The sequence below is a fragment of the Diadema antillarum genome, unplaced genomic scaffold, assembly GCF_040938485.1.
Source record: "Diadema antillarum isolate AM-2024a unplaced genomic scaffold, OU_Dant_1.0 seq00002665_RagTag, whole genome shotgun sequence".
Lineage (NCBI taxonomy): Eukaryota > Metazoa > Echinodermata > Echinoidea > Diadematoida > Diadematidae > Diadema > Diadema antillarum.
Window position 1 is genome coordinate 4,582 of NW_027273265.1, and position 20,844 is coordinate 25,425.

General features: G+C 38.3%; 1 protein-coding gene across 1 annotated transcript; it reads left to right on the forward strand.

Moving 5' to 3' along the window:
- The first annotated feature begins 2,621 nt into the window (after positions 1–2,621).
- On the forward strand, positions 2,622–18,431 carry LOC139715037 (phenylalanine--tRNA ligase alpha subunit-like). Its single transcript, XM_071626663.1, has 12 exons — positions 2,622–2,772; positions 7,163–7,300; positions 7,692–7,793; positions 8,261–8,379; positions 8,911–9,003; positions 13,611–13,739; positions 14,524–14,639; positions 15,294–15,378; positions 15,772–15,871; positions 16,732–16,900; positions 17,715–17,907; positions 18,299–18,431. Exons 1-12 carry the CDS (start codon positions 2,635–2,637, stop codon positions 18,402–18,404), a joined length of 1,488 nt encoding a protein of 495 aa, XP_071482764.1. The 5' UTR covers positions 2,622–2,634; the 3' UTR covers positions 18,405–18,431.
- Positions 18,432–20,844: the final 2,413 nt, after the last annotated feature.

A 20,844-nucleotide genomic window follows, 5' to 3' on the forward strand; every position in this document is an offset into this window, starting at 1 on the left:
GTGTTTCAACTTGGCCAGTTCATGTTTAATTACAACAGTAACTTTTTACCTAAAATTTTCCACGGTTCATTTCATCGAAACAGTCATGTACATAACTATCCCACGCGACGATCCGACGAATTCCATCTTCCATTAATGAGAACCGCACATGCCCAAATTACATTTCTTTATACCGAACCCAGATTTTGGAATAATCTAGATAATAGTTTAAAAGATTCCCCCAAATTTGTCACATTTAAATACAAACTCAGAAAACATTTACTCTCTACTTATAATTCTAGATAATTCAAATTGCTTTAATTTATGCTTGAGCTTTCACCTGTCCTGATGTCGCAGCACTTGGCGTATTCTGTATGCAGACCTCTCTTCTTTCTTCTCTCCTCTTCCTTTCCTGTCTTTTGTTCTTCGTAGACTTGTATTGTTACCGTCTTCTCTCCTCTCGGTACTGTCTCGCGTCTTACAGTGTATATGCGTGTGGGTAATTGAATGTGTGTACCAATATGTTGTCCTTGTCATATTTTCCCGGTACACGTGGTTCAGTGAACAGTGTCCGGGCATTAGCATCGGTATTCTATTTTTTTTTCCCGACCTGTGTATCTCAAAATAACTACATGTATATTGTTATGAATTACTTAAATAACTTATATCAAATACTTGAAAAGTATATCATTTACTCATTATTTATCTAGCGATCCACGTCCGGCAAGCTTTGCTTTTTAGTGGATCACTATTTTCCATAATCGAATTTATTTTCCGCTCGCCCACGAAGTATCTATACATTGTTCCTCCTAATTATTGTATGTTGTTCTGAAATTTATCTCGTATACTACATGAATCTTTGAATATTATTTCATGACATGTATACTTTGTACTATGTTTTTGATTTTCGTTGATTGGAAATAAACTATGATTGAATTGAATTGATATCTTGGTGTAAAAACATCGGACACAAATAAAAATAACAGGGCCTACCTGATGATATCTTGTTCTCAGTCTTGCAAGGGTACATTGCCTAGAGTGATGCACGCCTTCATGCTCTCTTTTTCTTTACGTCCCACTCCTTGCCTTCAAAGCTTTTGTTATTAGGTTGTTTTAATAGGTCCTCCACATTTCATGTTCATAGAGTGGTCTTCTCACGTTTGTCTTATGTTCTATCGATTGTATCATAATATTATTTTGTGTTTGAGGTGTAGAACAATAATGAAATCAAATAATTATTATATACTATGGTTGTTGTAAATCAGTTTGTTTCAGTCAGCAAAACAATACGGTGAATAATATATATATATATATATATATATATATATATATATATATATATATATGTATATATATATAATATAATATGTACATATATATATATATATATATATATATATATATATATATATATATATATATATATATATATATATATTATAACAATGCTTTTTTATGATAGCATATTTGCTCTCATCTACCCAATACAAGTATAACCCCTCTGCCTGTCTTCCCGCTCTGTCTCGCTTTCCACGCTCCTTCTCTCTCCACTTTGCCTCCCTGATCCTCTTCATACTCTTTTACTCAACTGCCTCAGATTCACCGGGACCGGCCATACATTTCTAAAAGTGGAGGGGGGGGGGTTAATATTTTTGATGCCTATTCCATTTTTGTTTCAGCTGACAAGCGCACAAAAAAAGGCTTTAACTGGAAAAAAAAGATATGGGGGCTTAAGCACAAATTTCTGGTGCCACTTCCGGGTTTAATTGGCTGACTATCCCCCCCCCCCCAAAAAAAAGGTCTTATCCCCATTATTCTTGTGCCAAAAAAAAAAAAAAAATGGGGGTACTTAGAGCCTATATATATTCCTACATACATGCAAAAAAGGGGGCCCGACCCCCTCTCCTCGCCGGCCCTTCTCACTTTTTACCCTCTCTCACCTTCCAAGAATATGCTTACCCTATCATCGGAGCTTTATAACATAAATCCATACTTCTACATTCCCATACTCGCTATTCTGTTTCCCTCTCAACTCTGCCTTTTCTCTTCACTCTGCATTACACCTTTTCCTCCCTATACTAGTATATCCACAATCCCTTTGTACTTTCCACTCTCCGTTTAATACTGAACTCTCCACTCACGCGCAGCCTAAGTCTCCACTCTGCCTTCAATTCCTCATTACTTAATCAAATTCAAATTTCATTGAGACGGGTTGAATGATTTTCACAACAGGGAGGGTTAACGTTCCTGCTAAAAGCTATTGTTGATAATCGGTATGTGAGTTAGGGTTCCACTGAGCGTCACAGAAAGTTATCAAAATATTTGCTATAGTTAGCAAAATTTCTCCCATGTAGGTTGCCCAGCCCCTCTCCTCTATAAAGTTTTTAACTTTTTAAAATCATATTGTGTTCATTGAACGTGATAATAATTAGCGCCAAAGTGAAATATACTAAGTAAAGTAAAACCGTACCCCGAACCAGTTATGTTGATTAGGACAAGGACATCCCCGCGCGCTCCGAGCCTCCGAACCATAGTGTAGTCCGCGCGCTGGGCCAACGCTACCAAAGGGCGTGGTTTTCCAATTAAAATTTGTACTTAACGCCACCATATCACTCATGCCGTCAACATAGTGGTGACACCGCACTGTCTGGCAATATGGCTGAGCTTCTGGAAGAAATTCTCCAGATAGTGGAGCGCGTTGGTGAAATAAAGTCTGACGAGGTGGCAAATTGGCTTGAAAAAGATCATCAGCAAGTTGTCGGGGCCATCAAAAGCATCCAGTCGCTTGGAAATGTGAGTATAAACTTCATTTGAAAAGGCAAACAGCTGTAGCTGCTGTGCTCTACTTACGCCAATAGCCACTTGTGGGACCGTGGTAATTGCCCATTTCGATGTCACCTGATTGCATCATCGTAGGCAGCATGCAGCATCATATCATCTAACTCGTTGCAGTACTGTTATTGTATCATTCAGTTTTTATGGTAAAAAAAAATGTGTCTGTGGAGAATTATTTTACATTGTTTCAAGTAGTTTATAGTAGAGAACGAGCATTGCACTGTACTGTACCACTGCACTGGCACTGAACTTGAAATCTGAAATTCATAACCATCCATAGAATAACTGCGGCAGTACGCGGCCGTGCACCCGTTCGCGGCAGGTACAACATACTGTATAGGCCATATATTTCGTGAGTCTAAATTTTCGTGAATCGGGAATTCCCGACGATTTCGCAAGTGGTTAAATTCGCGATCGTTGAGTCTGTACTGAACGGAGAAGTGTACACGCGTACGTCACATTCACATCAGGATCAGAGTCAATATTAGGGTGTCTGATCGCGCACTGACTAGAGTAACTGCGTCAGTAAGCGGCCGTGCAGCCGTTCGCGGCAGGTACAACATACACGGTAATATACAGCTAAACACAGCATTGCACTGTTACATGCACACTACACATATACTAACACACTAGCAATCAACAAAAACCAACCGATAAAATGGGCACGATCTCTGACAAAAGTGAAATTTTCTCACCTAAATGACAACATATCGCATCCAAAATGAAATTTTCGGTACTTCTTAACATAACAGTTAAGAAACAATGGTCCAAGAAACTGGATTTTTTGTCGTTTTCTCGATGTTCATGGATTTTGAAAACATATCCTCACGTAAAATAGAATTTTCGCGAGCCGATGTGGGCCGCCATTTTTTTCGGAAAGTGGATGTTACCATCGAAAAAAAATGAGAAAAACACGAGAAAGACATCAACAAGTCCGCCAGAATTGCGATCTTGTTTGCGGCCAATGCATGTGCGCACGCTATTTTCACGTGCTTTCGCAATGGGAATTGGCGCTTACGCAATGTTCGCGAGACACGTAAAGGCGTTCAGCTAAAGATCGCGGAGCACGCGCGTATTGCATAGGGATTGTACATCGTGCCGCAAGCAGAAATACTACGTCGCATATCGCCCTTATCGGCGAAAATTGTGCCGGGTTTTGCCCTGGTAAATCACGGAAACTGCGTTGGTCAATGGTAAATTTCTTTCATGAAAACAATTGCGTTAATGAATAATCTTGTCTATGATATATGAAATGGTTGAAAATAATTTGCCTGATTTGTTTACAAGTTGGAAAAACTCTTAACAATGCTTAAACTGCCGCAAACGGGATATTTTACTCTAACCCTCGACCAAAACGCGCCCCTATCTTATAACACGCAAGTCCCATAGAATGCAATGGAGCCGCGCGCCTACGCTGTTTTGACCCAGCATTTTTGAGCCAAATTTCGCCTTTATTGCCAAATCCCCAGACCTTGCCATTAACGAATCCTGACAAATTTGGTGTCATATGAAAGAGGAAGTTTTTCTCCATATCCTATCAGAACGGCGGTACATGAATCCGACGATAAATTGATGTAAAAATCGATAGAAGCACATCTATCCCCATATCTCAGCGTCTGCTTCGGTATTTGTATCGCCGTGAGACATGCTAGTAGTTGAGGACATGCTGAATCCGATGGTGCCGCTAGTTTTTCGCTAGCTCCACGCCTAGGTGTGGGGATATCGCCTTGAAGATACCCCTTGCAATAATTTTTTGGTCACAGCGAACGTTTTAGGCGGGGCTTCGTATGCAAGAATCCATAGTAACTTCGCGCGAAAGGGGCTAATGCATATGTAAATTTGATTACGCATCGCCGTCTAAAACCACATGGCCTCTGCGGTGTGTGGGGATGGCATTGGATCGTGTGTGCATGCGGCGCGCGCCAGGCTGCAAGCAAAGAGCTACCTCTGTGTGTGTGTCACTACGTGTGTGTGTGTATGTGTTGTGTATGATGTGCATCAATATCACGAGGCAGGAAACTGGGCTGTCGCTTGCGATAGCTCCTACAACACGCATCACATACTGAGTAGCATGCACTAGCTCTGTACTGTACATATCGGATACAGTCACGCTCACAAATCACGTACGTCTTGCAAAACATCCAAACTCTACAAAATTTCTGTCTACTATCATTAGTTTACTTGTGGATTGGTTATGATCTTATCGTTGTTCATTTATATTTCGAAAGTGCACTCGCGATGCTCGAGTCACTGGCACTAAGCCGAGAAGTCGGTTGTGAATACAATCATGTCCGCTTTAGCCAAGTGCGAATGAAGTAGGCCTTATTCACTAACGTTACTGTGGTGGTAGCGGCAGCAGTGTATTACGAACACCCGATCGACAAAAAGGGCGTGCAAAAGATTTCGGAAGACTCTTATTTGGCCATTTTTGCATGTACGAATAGTGGTAATGTGGCATCAATTCCAAGCCTGTGGCTGTAGAGGTTGTAGCTTGTACATTTCACGCGAGCTGCGTGCACCTGCTCTCGACAATCGACTGCTTATTTCTTCGAACCATGCTCGCCATGCCGGCTGCCCTGGCTTACAATCGCGATGCTCTCCGCTCGGTCGGCTCCCCGAATTTTACCGGCGGGGCCGGGCTGCCTAGCTGCTGCTAGCTAGCTGCGCCTGCATACATACGCGGGGTTCGTACGTGTTGTAGGGCGCTCAATACGGTACACCGCGGTACATGTGAATCGAATGTAAACTGAATACCGAGCACGTATGTACGCACGCAGCGCACACAGGGTATGACAACACATAGGGGGAGTGGCTTCTGCGCTTGTTACGCGTATTTTCTCACCGCTGTACGCTCATTATCTGATCGCTGGAGATCCACACGCGAATGCAGCTTTTCGGCGTTGTTTGCAAACATGATTTGGGTCACATTTTCATGCGTGCTCGTAAAAAAAGGGGGTGATATTGCTGTGATTTCAAAGTTAAATTTCTCAAGATAGAAACATCATTTCGCCATGAAATTTGAAATATGTCTTAATGATGTAATTCTCTTTCATATGAAATAATTCACAATTCGTTTCTCACAGAATTTCAAAAGTTACAAAAATGCTCCAGACACCCTATCAATATTTTCGTGTGTCTTTAATTTCGCGAATAGCACCTGACTCGCGAAATTCGCGAAAATAAAAACCTCGCAAAATATTTGGCGTATACAGTACTCAGTAATATACCACTAAACACAGGTCACAGCATTGCACTGTACATGCACACTACACATATACTAGCACACTACCAATCAACAAAAATCAACCGATAAAATGGGCACAATCTCCGACATAAGTGAAATTTTCTCACCTAAATGACAACATATCGCATCCAAAATTTTATTTTCGGTACTTCTTAACATAACAGTTAAGAAACAGTGGTCTAAGAAACTGGATTTTTTTTTTGTTTCCCGATGTTCATGGATTTTGAAAACATATCCTCAAGTAAAATAGAACTTTCGCGAGCCGATGTGGGCCACCATTTTTTTTGGGAAAGTGGATGTTACCATCGAAAAAATGAGAAAACACACGAAAGACATCAACAACACCGCCAGAATTGCGATCCCTGTTTGCAGCCAGTGCATGTGCGCCCGCTATTTTCACATGCTTTTGCAATGGGAATTGGGGCTTACGCAATGTTCGCGAGACATGTTAAGGCGTTCAGCTGAAGATCACGGAGCACGCGCGTATTGCATAGAAATTGTACATCGTGCCGCAAGCGGAGCTACTATGGCGCATATCGGCAAAAATTGTTTGCCGGGTTTTGCCCTGGTAAATCATGAAAACCGATTCGTCATTGGTCAAATTTTTTATGATAACAATAGCGTTTATGAATAATATTGTCTATGATATATGAAATGGTTGAGAATAATTTGCCTGATATGTTTACAGTGTGGAAAAACCCTTAAACTGCCGCCAATGGGGTATTTTACTCTACTTAGCATAAATCAAATGATTTAAATCACCCAGACGTCAGACCAGATCAGACACCCCAGGCAGTAAGCAGTGAGTGTAGATCTGCATTGCCTTGTGTGGAGAATATCAAAATCAAATACTCATTAGGCAAGTTGTCTGTAATTCGGCCATAGTGCTGTCCAAAATTCGACCACCGACGCCGACTAAGCCTATGCTTTTTAATACACTCAGTCGAATTTTGGCTCGAAAGGTCGCGTTAAACCTTGGTTGGTGCAGGTTTTTTATTTCTGTGTGTGTGCAGTATGCACTGAGCAGACTTTTTCAATTTTAGATGCGCATCCTATCAACCATCATGCTAACGAAACCAGTGATGTATCCATCTGTATTCACAGCTGATCGCATGTGAGCAGCAGACCTCGAAACACTGGGAGCTGACTTCTGAGGGCTCACAAGTCGTCAACAATGGCAGCCACGAGGCTGTGGTGTTCCATGCCATACCCCCGGAAGGGATATCTCAGGCAGAGCTCATGGTAAGAGATAAGTGGTCCAGCATCAAGGCTCTGCTGTTATTGTTGTTGTTGCATTAAAGAAGCACATCAAAACAAACCAAAAAAAGAAACAAACAAATCACAATTGGCTTTACCTACGTTTGTGGATATTTGAAAACCTTGTTTCCAGGAAATGAAATAAAACAGCTCTTGGAATAGCGCATATTGCTATCTTTTTCCCCTCTAATGTGTGGAAGAAGAGTGCATCCTACCACCTACAAAAGTGTAAAAGGCACTTTATGCTAATTAGGATTTTAGCTCTTAAAGTTTTTCAAATAATACCAGGTATTTCCAGCTTTCCAAGTTGTTCCTTTTGCAAGTTTGGTACATGCACAGTACTTACAGATGTGTAATTCATTTCTCTCTATCACAGAAATCTGTGCCCAATGCCAAGATTGGATTCAGCAAAGCGATGTCGGCGGGATGGCTGGAGGTCAACAAAAAGTGTGAAGGTGGACCTCGTGTGCAGAAAAAGGTAGACCGTATCCTTTCTTTCATGAGCATATTAAGATTTGTTGCCATCTGAAGCTATTGAAAGCACTGTGTCAGTGGTTTGTACTTTTTTGAGCCACCAACATAAAATCCTAATGACATTGCATATAGACATGATGCCTATAATTATGACTGGTAGCAGTAATCAATAAGTATTTGTGGGAGACATAGTATACATGCAAATGATGACAATGGTATAACTGGTCATTGTTTTCATGATCATCAATAGATGTGATCATCAACACAATATTGTTATTCATCTTTAGTAATTGTCACTTGCTCAGGCAACTTACTCTAATATTTCCTACTTGACCAAACAATGATAATATTATGTGTCATGGGGTACTTAAATAAAATCACCCTACTTTGTCAAACTTCAAATTTGTGTATACCTTGTTACCCTGTCCTGACCAATCCAGTGATTTCCATTTTTCTGGCCTTTTATCAAAGGTGTCGTCAATTGAGGATAAAGTGCAGTTGCAACTTCAGGCCATCAGCCGAGGGGACTTGGCTGGCTGCACAGACAAAGAGCTGGCGGATCTCAAGAAAAGAAAACTCATCTCAGAAGTGTGAGTTGCCTGGGTTTTCTAAGAAGCAGTGCTTTCCCTTGTTTGAAACTGAGTTGACACCATTTTGTTGATATGTTGTTTAGTTTAGTTAGATGTTTAGTTTTAGGTTTAGGTTAGATGCTGTGACACTTTCCTGGTAAATATAAAAAAAAAGAAGAAATGTGTCATTAGAAAAAGAAAAAGATAATTAAACAGCATATTCAGCAACAATAGCCAACAACAACAGATTTTCAGTTTTCAGAAGGACCTGCCATGGAGAGAATATGATATATCCTACCTTTTACTGACAATAACATTAAGTTTACTTTCTGGGAGTGTTTTGAAAGAATGATACATATTATTATGATTTAAAGTGCTTCCTTTCAACTTGTCATTGATTAGATTTTCTTTTGTTGTTGTTCCTGCAGGTGTGAAAGTGTCTCAGAAGTGAAGATGTTCTGTTTCAAGTGACTTTGTACATTATCGTTTAGAAGAAATATGTCTGTTTTTGACAATGGCTGTAATGACTTGATTTTCATCTCCATTTGACAGCACAAAGAATGTGTTCCTCATAAGGAGAGGACCAGAATTCAGCACAAAGGTACAGAAACCAGAAACAGACCTGACGCCAGATATGATATTAAAGTAAGTCCTCTTGAATATTATTTCTTGTCTTTTGTAAGAAAAAATATATATACATATATATATATATATATATATATATATCTTCGCTGGGGTGACAAGACCTTGTATCTGCATTTTTGGTGAAAATGACTTTTCTTGATTAATGGTCAAATAATGGGTTAAGTGACGTCCTGTCCAAATCCCAACTGTCTTACTCCAAAAATGAAGCCACCACAACATGTCAAAGGAAAGGCTATCCCATTCGCTCCAGTGCTTTGGCTGCCATGTTTCTTGGCTCTCCTGAACATTTGACATTTTGTAGATATGAGGTCTTGTTGCCCCAGCAACGATATATATATATATATGGGCAATTCCATGAGATTGGTACCATGGGGTGAAAAAATAAATTGTTACGTTGAAACTTGCCACCTATTTTATTTTGTTCAGTATACGTCTGGGCATGTGGAACAGCCATTTTTTACACTAATATACCTCCAGAATGGCAGATATTACACTTTAAAGTCAAATTACATTTTCATTGAGAATTACATTGGAAATGTACTTGAATGTTTGAGTTGAATCCATAGAATATAAAAGAATGGTATGTAATTGATTTGTTGATTTTTATGATGTATTGGGTATCAGTTACTAGTTGTCAGTGAGGAAAAAATGATCCGTATCCCCATGAATTGGTAGAATGCATACTGCCAAACTGCTAAAACTAATGTAACGTGAGTAACGAAAATACTCAAATAGTTTCATATCTTAATATTCCCTTGGATTTAAAAAGTGCCAATGGAAATTCTCTTCATACTGCCTCTACCTAATATGAAAAATGGTGAAAGAGTTGTGTACATGCAGTTGTATTATAATGAGAGAGGTTCAAAAATTGTAACGTGAGTAACAATGTAACGTGAGTAACAAGGGTGTAACGTGAGTAACGACAAAAAAATCACGAAATACAAATATATTTCTACACCAATGACAGCAAAATTTTTTTGTGTGACTTGAGTAAACTGAGGGAGCATAAAGAGAGTATGGTCTTGTAAATAACCTTACATGACCTTGCTTGAATTGGTTGTTATCTAATAGGCTAAACACAATTGCTATCCAAAGAAAATCTTGATTGGCAAACTAAACAAACCAGATGTGGCTATTAACCGTGGAAATTATATATTTTTTTTTGATAAGTTCTAAGTCTTACATTATATCGTTTCAGATATCAGCTATGGATAACTTTAAATCCCTTTTAGAGCCAGCTTGATCTTTTTTTTAATGCTTAAGGTTGTAATTTGTACAATTTTGGGAATTGATTAGTGGAGCAATCATAAGACAAATGGGAATTAATGTTGCATCTCGATGCAATTTACAAATGAATTATTGTAAGCATAATAGATTAACAAAAATTTGTTATATCTGATGTAACTTTGAGCAAGAGTTGGCATTGTCTCTTTTTACAATGCCATTTTTTACATTTTTTTTTTTGAGTGGGGGGGGGGGTTAACAATAATCATTTTCTGGCAGCTGGTAAATACACATACAGTTTTGTACATGTGTGTCTAACACATTTACAAGAATTGTCAGTGTTACAACCTTTTATACATTATTCTCTGGGATTATCAACCCCAAATAATGACAATTGCTTAACTACAATAACTTACTCAAAGTTAGAATTCACCACTACCAGAAGATACAAGAATATTTTTGGGTTAAGAGGTAGATCAGTTAAGACTGTACATAGCAGGGCTGCCAAACTAGAGTGAGAATTTGGAGTGAAGTGTGAGTAAGCAAGCGACTAATCGAAGTGACAGTGGTGGGGAGGGGGTTGGGGATGGTGTGGAAGGGGGTTGTCTCCCCTCCCCCCTTTTCACTGGAGTGAACTTTATCAATTTTGCATTTTAACTGGTGGATTTGGCGCATACTCTAGTAAAGATTTCAACACATGCCATAGAGAAGATTTGCCTGTGGGAAAATCTCGAAAGTTTGGGCATGGGCATAATTGCATGTTCGGATAATCAGGAATTTTAGGGACATTACTTTTTTTTTCTTTTTACATGCTGTTTTGGGGGTTAAGTGTGAGAATTCTTTTATCAGAGATAGTTAATATTTGATGAATTGCGTGAGTCTCATGCTAATTGCACGAGAGTTGGCAGCCCTGACATAGAGTGGAAAGTCCACACTGGTAACAGTAGCTGGATGAAATTTGTAGACATATGTACTGTACATATTTCTAAAGTAGTTTACAATTTATGAAATCAAGTGTTTCACTCATGATTAAAACTACTTACATTAGAGTTCCCGTGAAAGGGAATAGAAGGATAATATTTTAATTCACTGTATGAACTAGTATGTACTACTTTATATTTTCTTGCATTCGGTTTATAGTGGTTACTCGGATTCTGATAAAAGTAAAGTATGTGGAATATATGACCGTATGATAGTGGGAAAAGTATGAAAGAGTGCCAATATTGTTTTATTTTAGTGACAAAATATCTGTAGAGGTTAGATATATCAAAAGTATTTAGTTTCCAGCTAATTCTCGTGGTCAGTTATGTGGTAGTGATTTTGAGCTAATATGTAACGTGAGTAACGTGTAACGTGAGTAACGACGATTTTGCTATCGCTGTCAAATATTTCCAATGCTCTCAAAATTTTGACCCCCTATATTTGAGTACCCCAACATGAGTTATATAAATCATACAACAGTTGTTTGAAATACTGCCCAGTATGAGGACACTTTTTGAATAAAGGCATGTTGGCTTTTTATGTCGTCCCGAAAAATGTAACGTGAGTAACGAAAGTATTTTGTCTTTATTTCCGGTATGGATGTGGTTAGTAAAATTCTATTAATATTGCATGGTAGACTAAGGACTTGTGCATCTATTGTACAACAGAGAGTATGTCAAACCTTCCAGTATAAAAAATATGACAATTACAATATGCAGAGACGCCTAAAAAGTGTAACGTGAGTAACATGGAATTGCCCATATATATATGTATATATATATATATATATATATATATATATATATATATATATATAGGCGTACATGTACCTGTGTTTTGGTGCCTTGTCTGCTACCGGCGGTTTCACGCTGTCGCGAGCCTAATATGCTCTGCTTTACAGCATTGAGCACTTTTCAATCCTCAACAAACTACATATTCCCGACGGATATATACCAAACGGATATATATATATATATATATATATATATATATATATATATATATATATGAATATATATACATATATATATATATATATATATATATATATATATATATATATATATATAATATATATATATATATATATATATATATATATATATATATATATAGATATATATAGATATATATATAGATATATATATAGATATATATATAGATATATGTATATATATATATATATATATATATATATATATATATATATTGTCGCTGGGGCGACAAGACCTCATATCTACAAAAATGTAAAACGTTCAGGAGAGCAAAAAAACATGGCAGCTAATGCACTGTATCCAATGGGATAGACATTCCTTTGACATGCTGTGGTGGCTTCATTTTTGGGGTAAGACATCTAGGATTTGGACAGGACATCACTTAACTGATTATCTGACCATTAATTCAAAAAAGGTCATTTTCACCCAAATTGCAGATACAAGGTCTTGTCACCCCAGCGACGATATGATACCTGCATGCTGTATAAGTCGTCTGTAATTTTTGCCTGTGGCGAGTAAAGTTGACTTTATCCGTGAGCATTTGTAAGCACTGTTCAATATTGCATCATGTTGCATCATGTGACAACTACTAAGAATGGCTGCTTTAGCAAATATGCCTCTAGACCTTGTCTCCCTGTTAACAGCATTGCAATGATACCCCCAGAGATTGTTGATTATTGAAGGTGATTAAAGATAGATGAGAGATTAAAGGTAAATACAACTTTTGGATGTGTCTAGAGAACTCTTCATCTATATGATTTAAGATCATTACAATCTATATATTTTTCAGAAGGGTTGGATCAAGAAATGAACATCATTCTTTGTTAGTTTTGTAAATGTTGGTCCACAGTTCCTATCCATGGTGTAATCTTGGTTCGTTTCCTTCAGGGATCTAGGAAGGGACTACCGGTAATAGTGTGAGATCAAAATCAAAACTACTGAGATGCAGTTGTAGATTGCCATTGAAGCATTGTCAGGAAGACTATTGACAAGCCATCTTCATTTGACATACATTAATATCTGTATGAGAGATGAAGTCACACTTCGTGTTTCCTTTGTACTGTTTGTGTTGGCACTGCTTTTGCATCAACTCACTACTTTTAGGCAAGACAACTATTGAAGAGGGCAGCATCACTGTGAGCAACATCTTGCCATCAGAAGATAAGGTACATACACTGAATCAACATAGTCTTCATTGTAAAAAAAAGAAAAAGGAACAAAGAGGAACAAAAACAAACAGACAAAAACAAAAGCAATAAAACATTTTTTTTTTCAAGTTAGACATTTCACCCTCCCCCTCTTCCAGAGTAAAAGCCAGCATCAAATTGACTAGAAATACAGTGTCATGGAAGGTTTTTCCAATGGTTCACATACTATGTTTTTCTCTGTTGTGCTTGCGTAAAACAGGGGGACGTGGAAAGACCATAAGTTCAAGGATTACAACTTTGACGCCCTTGGTGTCATGCCCCCATCTGGTCACCTTCACCCTCTTCTCAAGGTCAGGGCAGAGTTCAGGAAGATCTTCCTGGAGATGGGGTATGTGATGAGAAATCTGTGTTTCCAGTCATTTTTATTCAACACGCAGCTTGATAATCGCGCAGCTTGATAATCTTTGATGATCTTGAACCTGTGTGGCTGAGTTGCTGCCATGTACACTGATATTCTGTCTAGCAGTGACACAGAATCACTGGCCAATTGTATGTGGAAGATATGCTGCCAGTGGGAACATATGGTAGTAGAAGAAAACAGAAATGATCTGAAATGTATTTATGTGTGTATGGCTAAGGGGAGTATGTTATTACTTTTTGTTTCGATGAAAAAAAAAGAGTTTATATACTAGTAACCTGTGAACAAATGCAACTTGTGCAATACTACACAACAGTTCTCTGCCTGTTGAATGTATATGAAAAGGTCATATCAAATTTTTGGTACCGTTTTGTGAGTGTATAGATGAGTCATGGATAGAGAATAGTCTCTGAAATTTGTTTACATATTTTTCAAAATTAGATCCTGTCAAAAGTTCATGACTTCATGCTTTATGTTAAGTCAATGTTCTACTCCACTTTGTAACACTGAGAAATATCATACAAAATTAGTCTGTTTGACCACAACCATTCTTTGATCATCACCATAACCTACTGCTGTACATGCCTACTCTTCTCTGTAACCCATGAGACAGCTATCTTGCATTGTAGGATATCTTTTTGGCAGACCCCCACCACCATCTTGGTAGAGGATTCCCAATACTGCAGTAGCTACTAGTAGTGTGGTTTCAGTGAGACCAGCACACTATCATTTGTTATCATTTTATTGCTGACAGATTCACAGAGATGCCCACCAATAACTTCATCGAGAGCTCCTTCTGGAACTTTGATGCCCTGTTCCAGCCTCAGCAGCATCCGGCCAGGGACAGCCACGACACCTTCTTCATCAAAGGTCAGTGAACTGCACCTGACTTTTTCAACATCAACTTGTTTATTGGAAAGTCAAAAAAAAAAAAAGAAGAAGCAAAATCAATAACGTTATTACGGCTAAGAAAATGCTAGCATTGTGTCAAAGTTGAGGAGTGGCTTCAATCACAGACACTTGAGGAATACGTGAAATATGCAAAGGCCTTAAGAAAGGCTACAAACATTGTAAACTTGCTTGGAAACTAAACCATTCTACATTTGTGACTAAAGCCATTGAAAACTCAAGGAAGGTGAAAAGAATCACAAACTTCAGGGTGTGGTGAGGCTCTATTGAGAATTCATCATGTGAGGAAAGGCTGAAGAATAAATTATGTGGAAATGGCCACTAGTTTCTGAACCTATTGGAATGGTTCATACCATCAAGAAAGTTTCGAGTGGACTCCGCCATTGTAAGGGATTGATGTTGCCTTGTGAATTGTTCAGAGGAAGGAAAATTTAACGAAGAGATATCATTTTGATGTTTCATTCTCATCTTATGTTAGAAGTGATAAATGCAAGAACCAGGAGCACACAATTGCCATAATGATATCCTGTCTAAATCACTAACTGTGCACATGAAAATGTTGATTTGGTTGCTTGATGAATATCATGTTTTGCTCTGTTTTGCATGGCCCAACAGATCCAGCCAATGCTCATGAATTTCCCATGGACTACTTAGAGAGAGTGAAGACGGTTCATTCCAAAGGTGGCTACGGATCACAAGGGTGAGGGCGCCTTTTAGATTTTTGTGAGCTGGTCAATGATAGCAGCAGGTGTTTTACCGTGTACTTTATTACGCTGTATTTTTGTGAAGATATTCATTTTAACAATATTTTTGTTGAGACTCACTCAACAAACCTCCATATCAAAGTAAATTTTTGCATACATGAAACTTCACCAAATTGTGTGAGGATGCAACAAAAAGGTCTATTGGCTCCAAATTGCCACAGTTTCATGCCATGAATGTTACTGGTTTTACAGTATATACTTTTGCAAGTATCCAGTACAGCTCTGCTTGTAAAACAGTATTTGGAGATCTGCAAAGTGTAATTATTCTGTCATGACTGCAATTCTTTTGGTTCATTTTTTAAAATTATTATTCTGAAAACCCCAAACAGATACCAGTACGAGTGGAAGATCGAGGAGGCGAGGAAGAATATTCTGAGGACCCACACCACAGCTGTCAGTGCACGCATGCTGTACAAACTTGCCCAGCAGGTATGGCACAAAAATTTGTTATCTACAGATAGATTAACCCGTTGAGGACTGGCTGATTTTGCTACAACATGCATTTCCCATAGGCACTTGCCGGAGTATACTCGGGACTTGTCCTCAATGGGTTAATTTCTCACTATGTTTGCCTTACACAATCCGACATGCAGAGCCAGCATTCTTGGTTGCTTTGATCAAACTTGTCCTTTTCACCTATTGAACAAAATGCAGGAGTAATTATAGATGTTACTGGCAAGGGTCACTCATCATGATTTGTGTGTGTTTTCTTTGTGTCTTGTCCAGAAGTAAGTGTATCAAAAGTTTGTCAGTGGTTGCTGTTTTAGAATTACAGTGAGGCCTTAGAATAGCCAATATCTTGTTGTTTGTTTTCTTCCGGGAGGAGGGGGAGGGTTGTAACTTTTTGGTCTCCAATGGAATAGAAAGGGATAGTAAAAATATGCATCTGTGCAATGTCACACTCTTCTTTTTCACTTCAATGAAGATTGAATATTGAATAAGCAGTAGAATATATTACTATATAAGCTGTTATTGTTGCGAGGGTTTAATAATTTTCGTGAATTTCACGAATCACAGCTGCATCACGAATTTAACAGCACATGAAAATATCGCCATGTGTTATTCAGGTAATAGAGCATTTATGCTAGCGTCATAGTCAATTCGCGAAAACGACATCTTGCAAAAGTGTGTGTGATCTCCTCATTCGCGAAAATATCTTTATGCGAAAATAACAGTGTATACAATAGTCTCATCAGGGGATGCATAACTCTTGCTATTCCATGTGATTATGTGATTTTATTTATTTGTTTGTTTGGGTTTTTTTTCCTCCTCTCTATCTACATTTTCAGGAGAAGTTCACCCCAGTCAAGTACTTTTCCATCGACAGAGTGTTCAGAAATGAGACCCTGGACGCCACTCACCTGGCTGAGTTTCACCAGATAGAGGGTCTGGTAGCAGACTACAACTTGACCCTCGGTGACCTCATCGGCACACTCTATGCCTTCTACAAGAAGCTAGGTAAAATTCAGCAAAGATATCGCCATGGTAGCTCCTGTTTTGATTTGTGGAAAGATTAAACAAACTAGCACATTTTATTTCATTTTTGCTGCTAACTCTTTGCAAGCTTTTAGAGTGAGTTGTATCCTAGAATGAACACTGTGTATGACACAAATGATTCTTAAATTATTCAGACATAAACATTAGTTGAAACAGTTAGAATTTGAATAATTTTCAGTGATCAAAGGTAAGGCTTCCATCAAATTATTGGATAGAATATTTCTAAAACTTAATATGTAGTCTTGAAATTCTCAAATTACAAATAATTTCAAAGAAGATTAATCAGTTATGTAGATATTGCTATTGAACCAAAAGACACTTTTGACACAGTAACTTCCCACTGGACATATATACATCAGAGAAAATAATTGTTCGTAAATGATTACAGTATGTGCATTGTATACATCAAGAAATTACTGTGGTGCTTTTGTAAAACATGATGATTGTTTTACTCAGGGGCTATGATTTGATTATGTTACTTTTGCGAGACAATACAGTGGGAACTCGATATAAAGAGATTGGACAAAACAAAGCACCTGATAAGGCAAACCAATTTCTCCAGCCCTGATGAATTTATTTCCTTTGTTTTGTATGTTTATTGACTACTGATAAAACAAAATAATGACATTTACTTTTATACAGACTATCATATATTTGCAAGGCTCTGTGGTATATAGGCACCTCGTATTCTCTGTTACACAAATCAATATAACTGCCCTGCTGTCATTACCTGAAATGAAATATTACGTCTCGTTTGTCCCATCTTTCCCCATAGGAATTGAGAAGCTTCGCTTCAAGCCGGCCTACAACCCTTACACTGAACCCAGCATGGAGGTCTTCAGCTACCATGAGGGGCTCCAGAAGTGGGTGGAGGTGGGCAACTCGGGTGTCTTCCGGCCCGAGATGCTCCTTCCAATGGGCCTGCCGGAGGACGTGGTCGTCATCGCGTGGGGCTTGTCCCTCGAAAGGTGAGACGATGACTTCTTTTCATCTCTAACTGCCCATGCTGACAGCAGTGGTAGTGAACTGTCGTGGTAGTCAAGAGTGTACTTTAATGTAAAAGGGACTTTTCAGCAGAGATGTGGAAACAGATTTTTATGAATTGGATAGCATTAGAGAGCATGGTATCATGACCATTTGTAGTTATCGGCCAAAAACTCTTGCTTTCTTTCTATACTTGCTACCACTGAAACTGCAGAGATCTGCAAGTAACACAAAAATGTGCTCATGTGAATGGCTTTTCATTTCTTTGGCAGTTTGTCATCTCATCATATGCAACTTTGAAACATGACCTTAAAAGTTTCAGCATGATGCGATCTGTTTTTTTCTTTTCTGTCTCCTTCTCACTACGTGCTGCAGACCGACCATGATCAAGTACGGCATCGACAACATCCGCGACCTCTTCGGGCCCCGGGTCAACCTCCAGATGGTCTACGATAATCCTATATGCAGATTAGATAAATGAGAGTCTACCAATATTTGCGGTATTGCCATGATATATCATCGATTAGGGACATCTTGTCATGAACAGTTATTCATCTGTACACATTGCTACTGGATGAAACATTTTGTGAACATGAATCTCCACATCCCATCGTCCCTTTGCCTCACTGGAACTGGGTAGTTCCTGCATGAAAGTCTATTGCCTTTCAGAATCTCTTAAAGGGATGGTATAGTAATGGTTGAGAAGGTGGATTCAGGTTTTAAATTTTGCAAGATAATTACAAACCACTTTTGAAATATTAAAGAGTATACAATTCAGTTCAGTTTTGAAATGACCAAGATGTTCAGATATAAAGCAAAACAAAGTAATCCTGAAAAAAGGTGGGTCCCACCTTTTATAAGGTCCCACCTTTATAAGGACCTCCTTGTTTTTGGATATTTTGACCATTTCAAAACCCATTTTCATCAAGTAAACTTTGAATTCCTCTTAGAATTGTGTGCTCTGTCTTATTTCTTAAGAGGTGTCTCATTATCTCACAAATAAGTTGGAAACCTGAAGCCCCTTTTCAACCGAAACCACAACATATCCCTTTAAATGCAGGGTGACAGCATGTTCTGTTTTCCTTGTTTTTTGTTTCCTTTTTTTTTTTTGTAATGGGCTAATTAAGCAAGTTTCATTATGTATTCAAAATCATGGATTTGCTCCCTCCCCATGCATAATAATGGGCTATTAATTTCGCTTGCTGCTTGTATGACTAATTCTTTTGGTGGACTTTGACTGTTTGTGTAGGGGAACTCTGATGAAGAAAGCTCTTATTGGGAGAAAAAATACCAGACATATGATAGGAACTGCTGTGGCATCTTCTTCAAGCCCATAGTATTCAAAGTGTATCAGTCTGTTATTAAATGTAATTTGTTACAGTGGAGACCAGTGTTCCAATAATGTCTTCTGAGAATATACGAGTCTGAAGCTCTTTGCGAGCAGGTATATAACATCTAATGACCAGGAGAATATTCCAAATTGCACTAAAAAGTGTACACATCTTAAAATATGGGCAGGTTGATCATCTCAATCCTTAGCGTTGATTGCACAGATTTGATATTTCCATGTCAATCCTTCCTTCTCCGTTTGTTCAAGCTCTCTACATGCACTGCACTCCCGTTATAACAAACATGGTTATAACAAAATTCTTGTTACAATGAAGTAAAAATTCAGGTCCCAAAATTACATCATCTATATATCTTTATATGTTTAACTGTTCAGCTATAATGAAATTTCGATATATTGAAACAAAACCACCAATCCCAAGGACTTCATTGTAACAGGAGTGCACTGTAATTGTCATACATACCCTATGCATATATGTGCAGTAGCATGTAAGAGTGTGATAGGTTGGCCAGCTGTAGCTATGTATTACACCCTCTCTCTCCCAATTGGCTGAATGCAGGTTCTGGCATGTAATGCATAACAGTCCTTGGTCCTGAGACAAGTTGCGATGAAGCATGAAATGATGTACATGATATTAAAAGATATACAGTCAACCTCGCACAAGTTGAACAATTTGCTAAGTCGGAGAAAAACACACAAGTGGAAGGATTTTCTATGGTCCCTGTGTATTCGACTTAGATGAGGCTGACTGGATAACAAATAAGATGGGTAATTGACTGATGACACACTTATTGAGTATTTCTTGAAGACCAATTCTGTTAAAACAAACATTCTTCACATTCCACATGTTGTTCAAGTGCCAATCCCAGTTTATAGAGAACAAGAGCCATTTGGCATACTGTATGGGCTGTCATTTTTGCATACAGATATTTTCGCGAGGTCAAAGACATTTTCTCAAGATGTTGTTTACGTGAATTGACACCAGTGCTTACGTAAATGCACTATTACCCTAGCGCACGGATACATTTTTGTGTGTTGTTAAATTCGCAATCCAACTGTAATTCGCGAAATTCGCAACAATTAAATCGTCGTGAAAATAACAGCCTATACAGTACATCAATGCCGAAATAATGAGGCTGCATAATTTTGTCTTATACAGTGGAACCTGGTTACAGAGGTCATATATAACGAGATACCTGATGTAACAAGGTCATTTTTGAGGTCCCATTTCTCTTATATTCTTGTTTTTATTCCTGATATGACAAGACACCTGATATTATGAGGGAATCTCAGTCGTCCCAAGCAACTCAGTATAATGAGGCTCCCCAGCCCTGTTTTTATCATGATCATTTGAGATCAAAGCTGGTAATCGTATTTGCAGAAAATCTGAATGAGGACTGTTGTTTGACATTTCATATTTTCCCTTAAAGGGGCTGTACAGTACTGGTTGAGGTAGGGATCCATGTTTTTTACATTCCCAAGTGAGATAATGAGAAACCCCTTATGAAATATGAAAGAGCATGTAATTTTAAGAAGGATTCAAGGTTTATTTGATGAAAATTGGTTTTCAAAT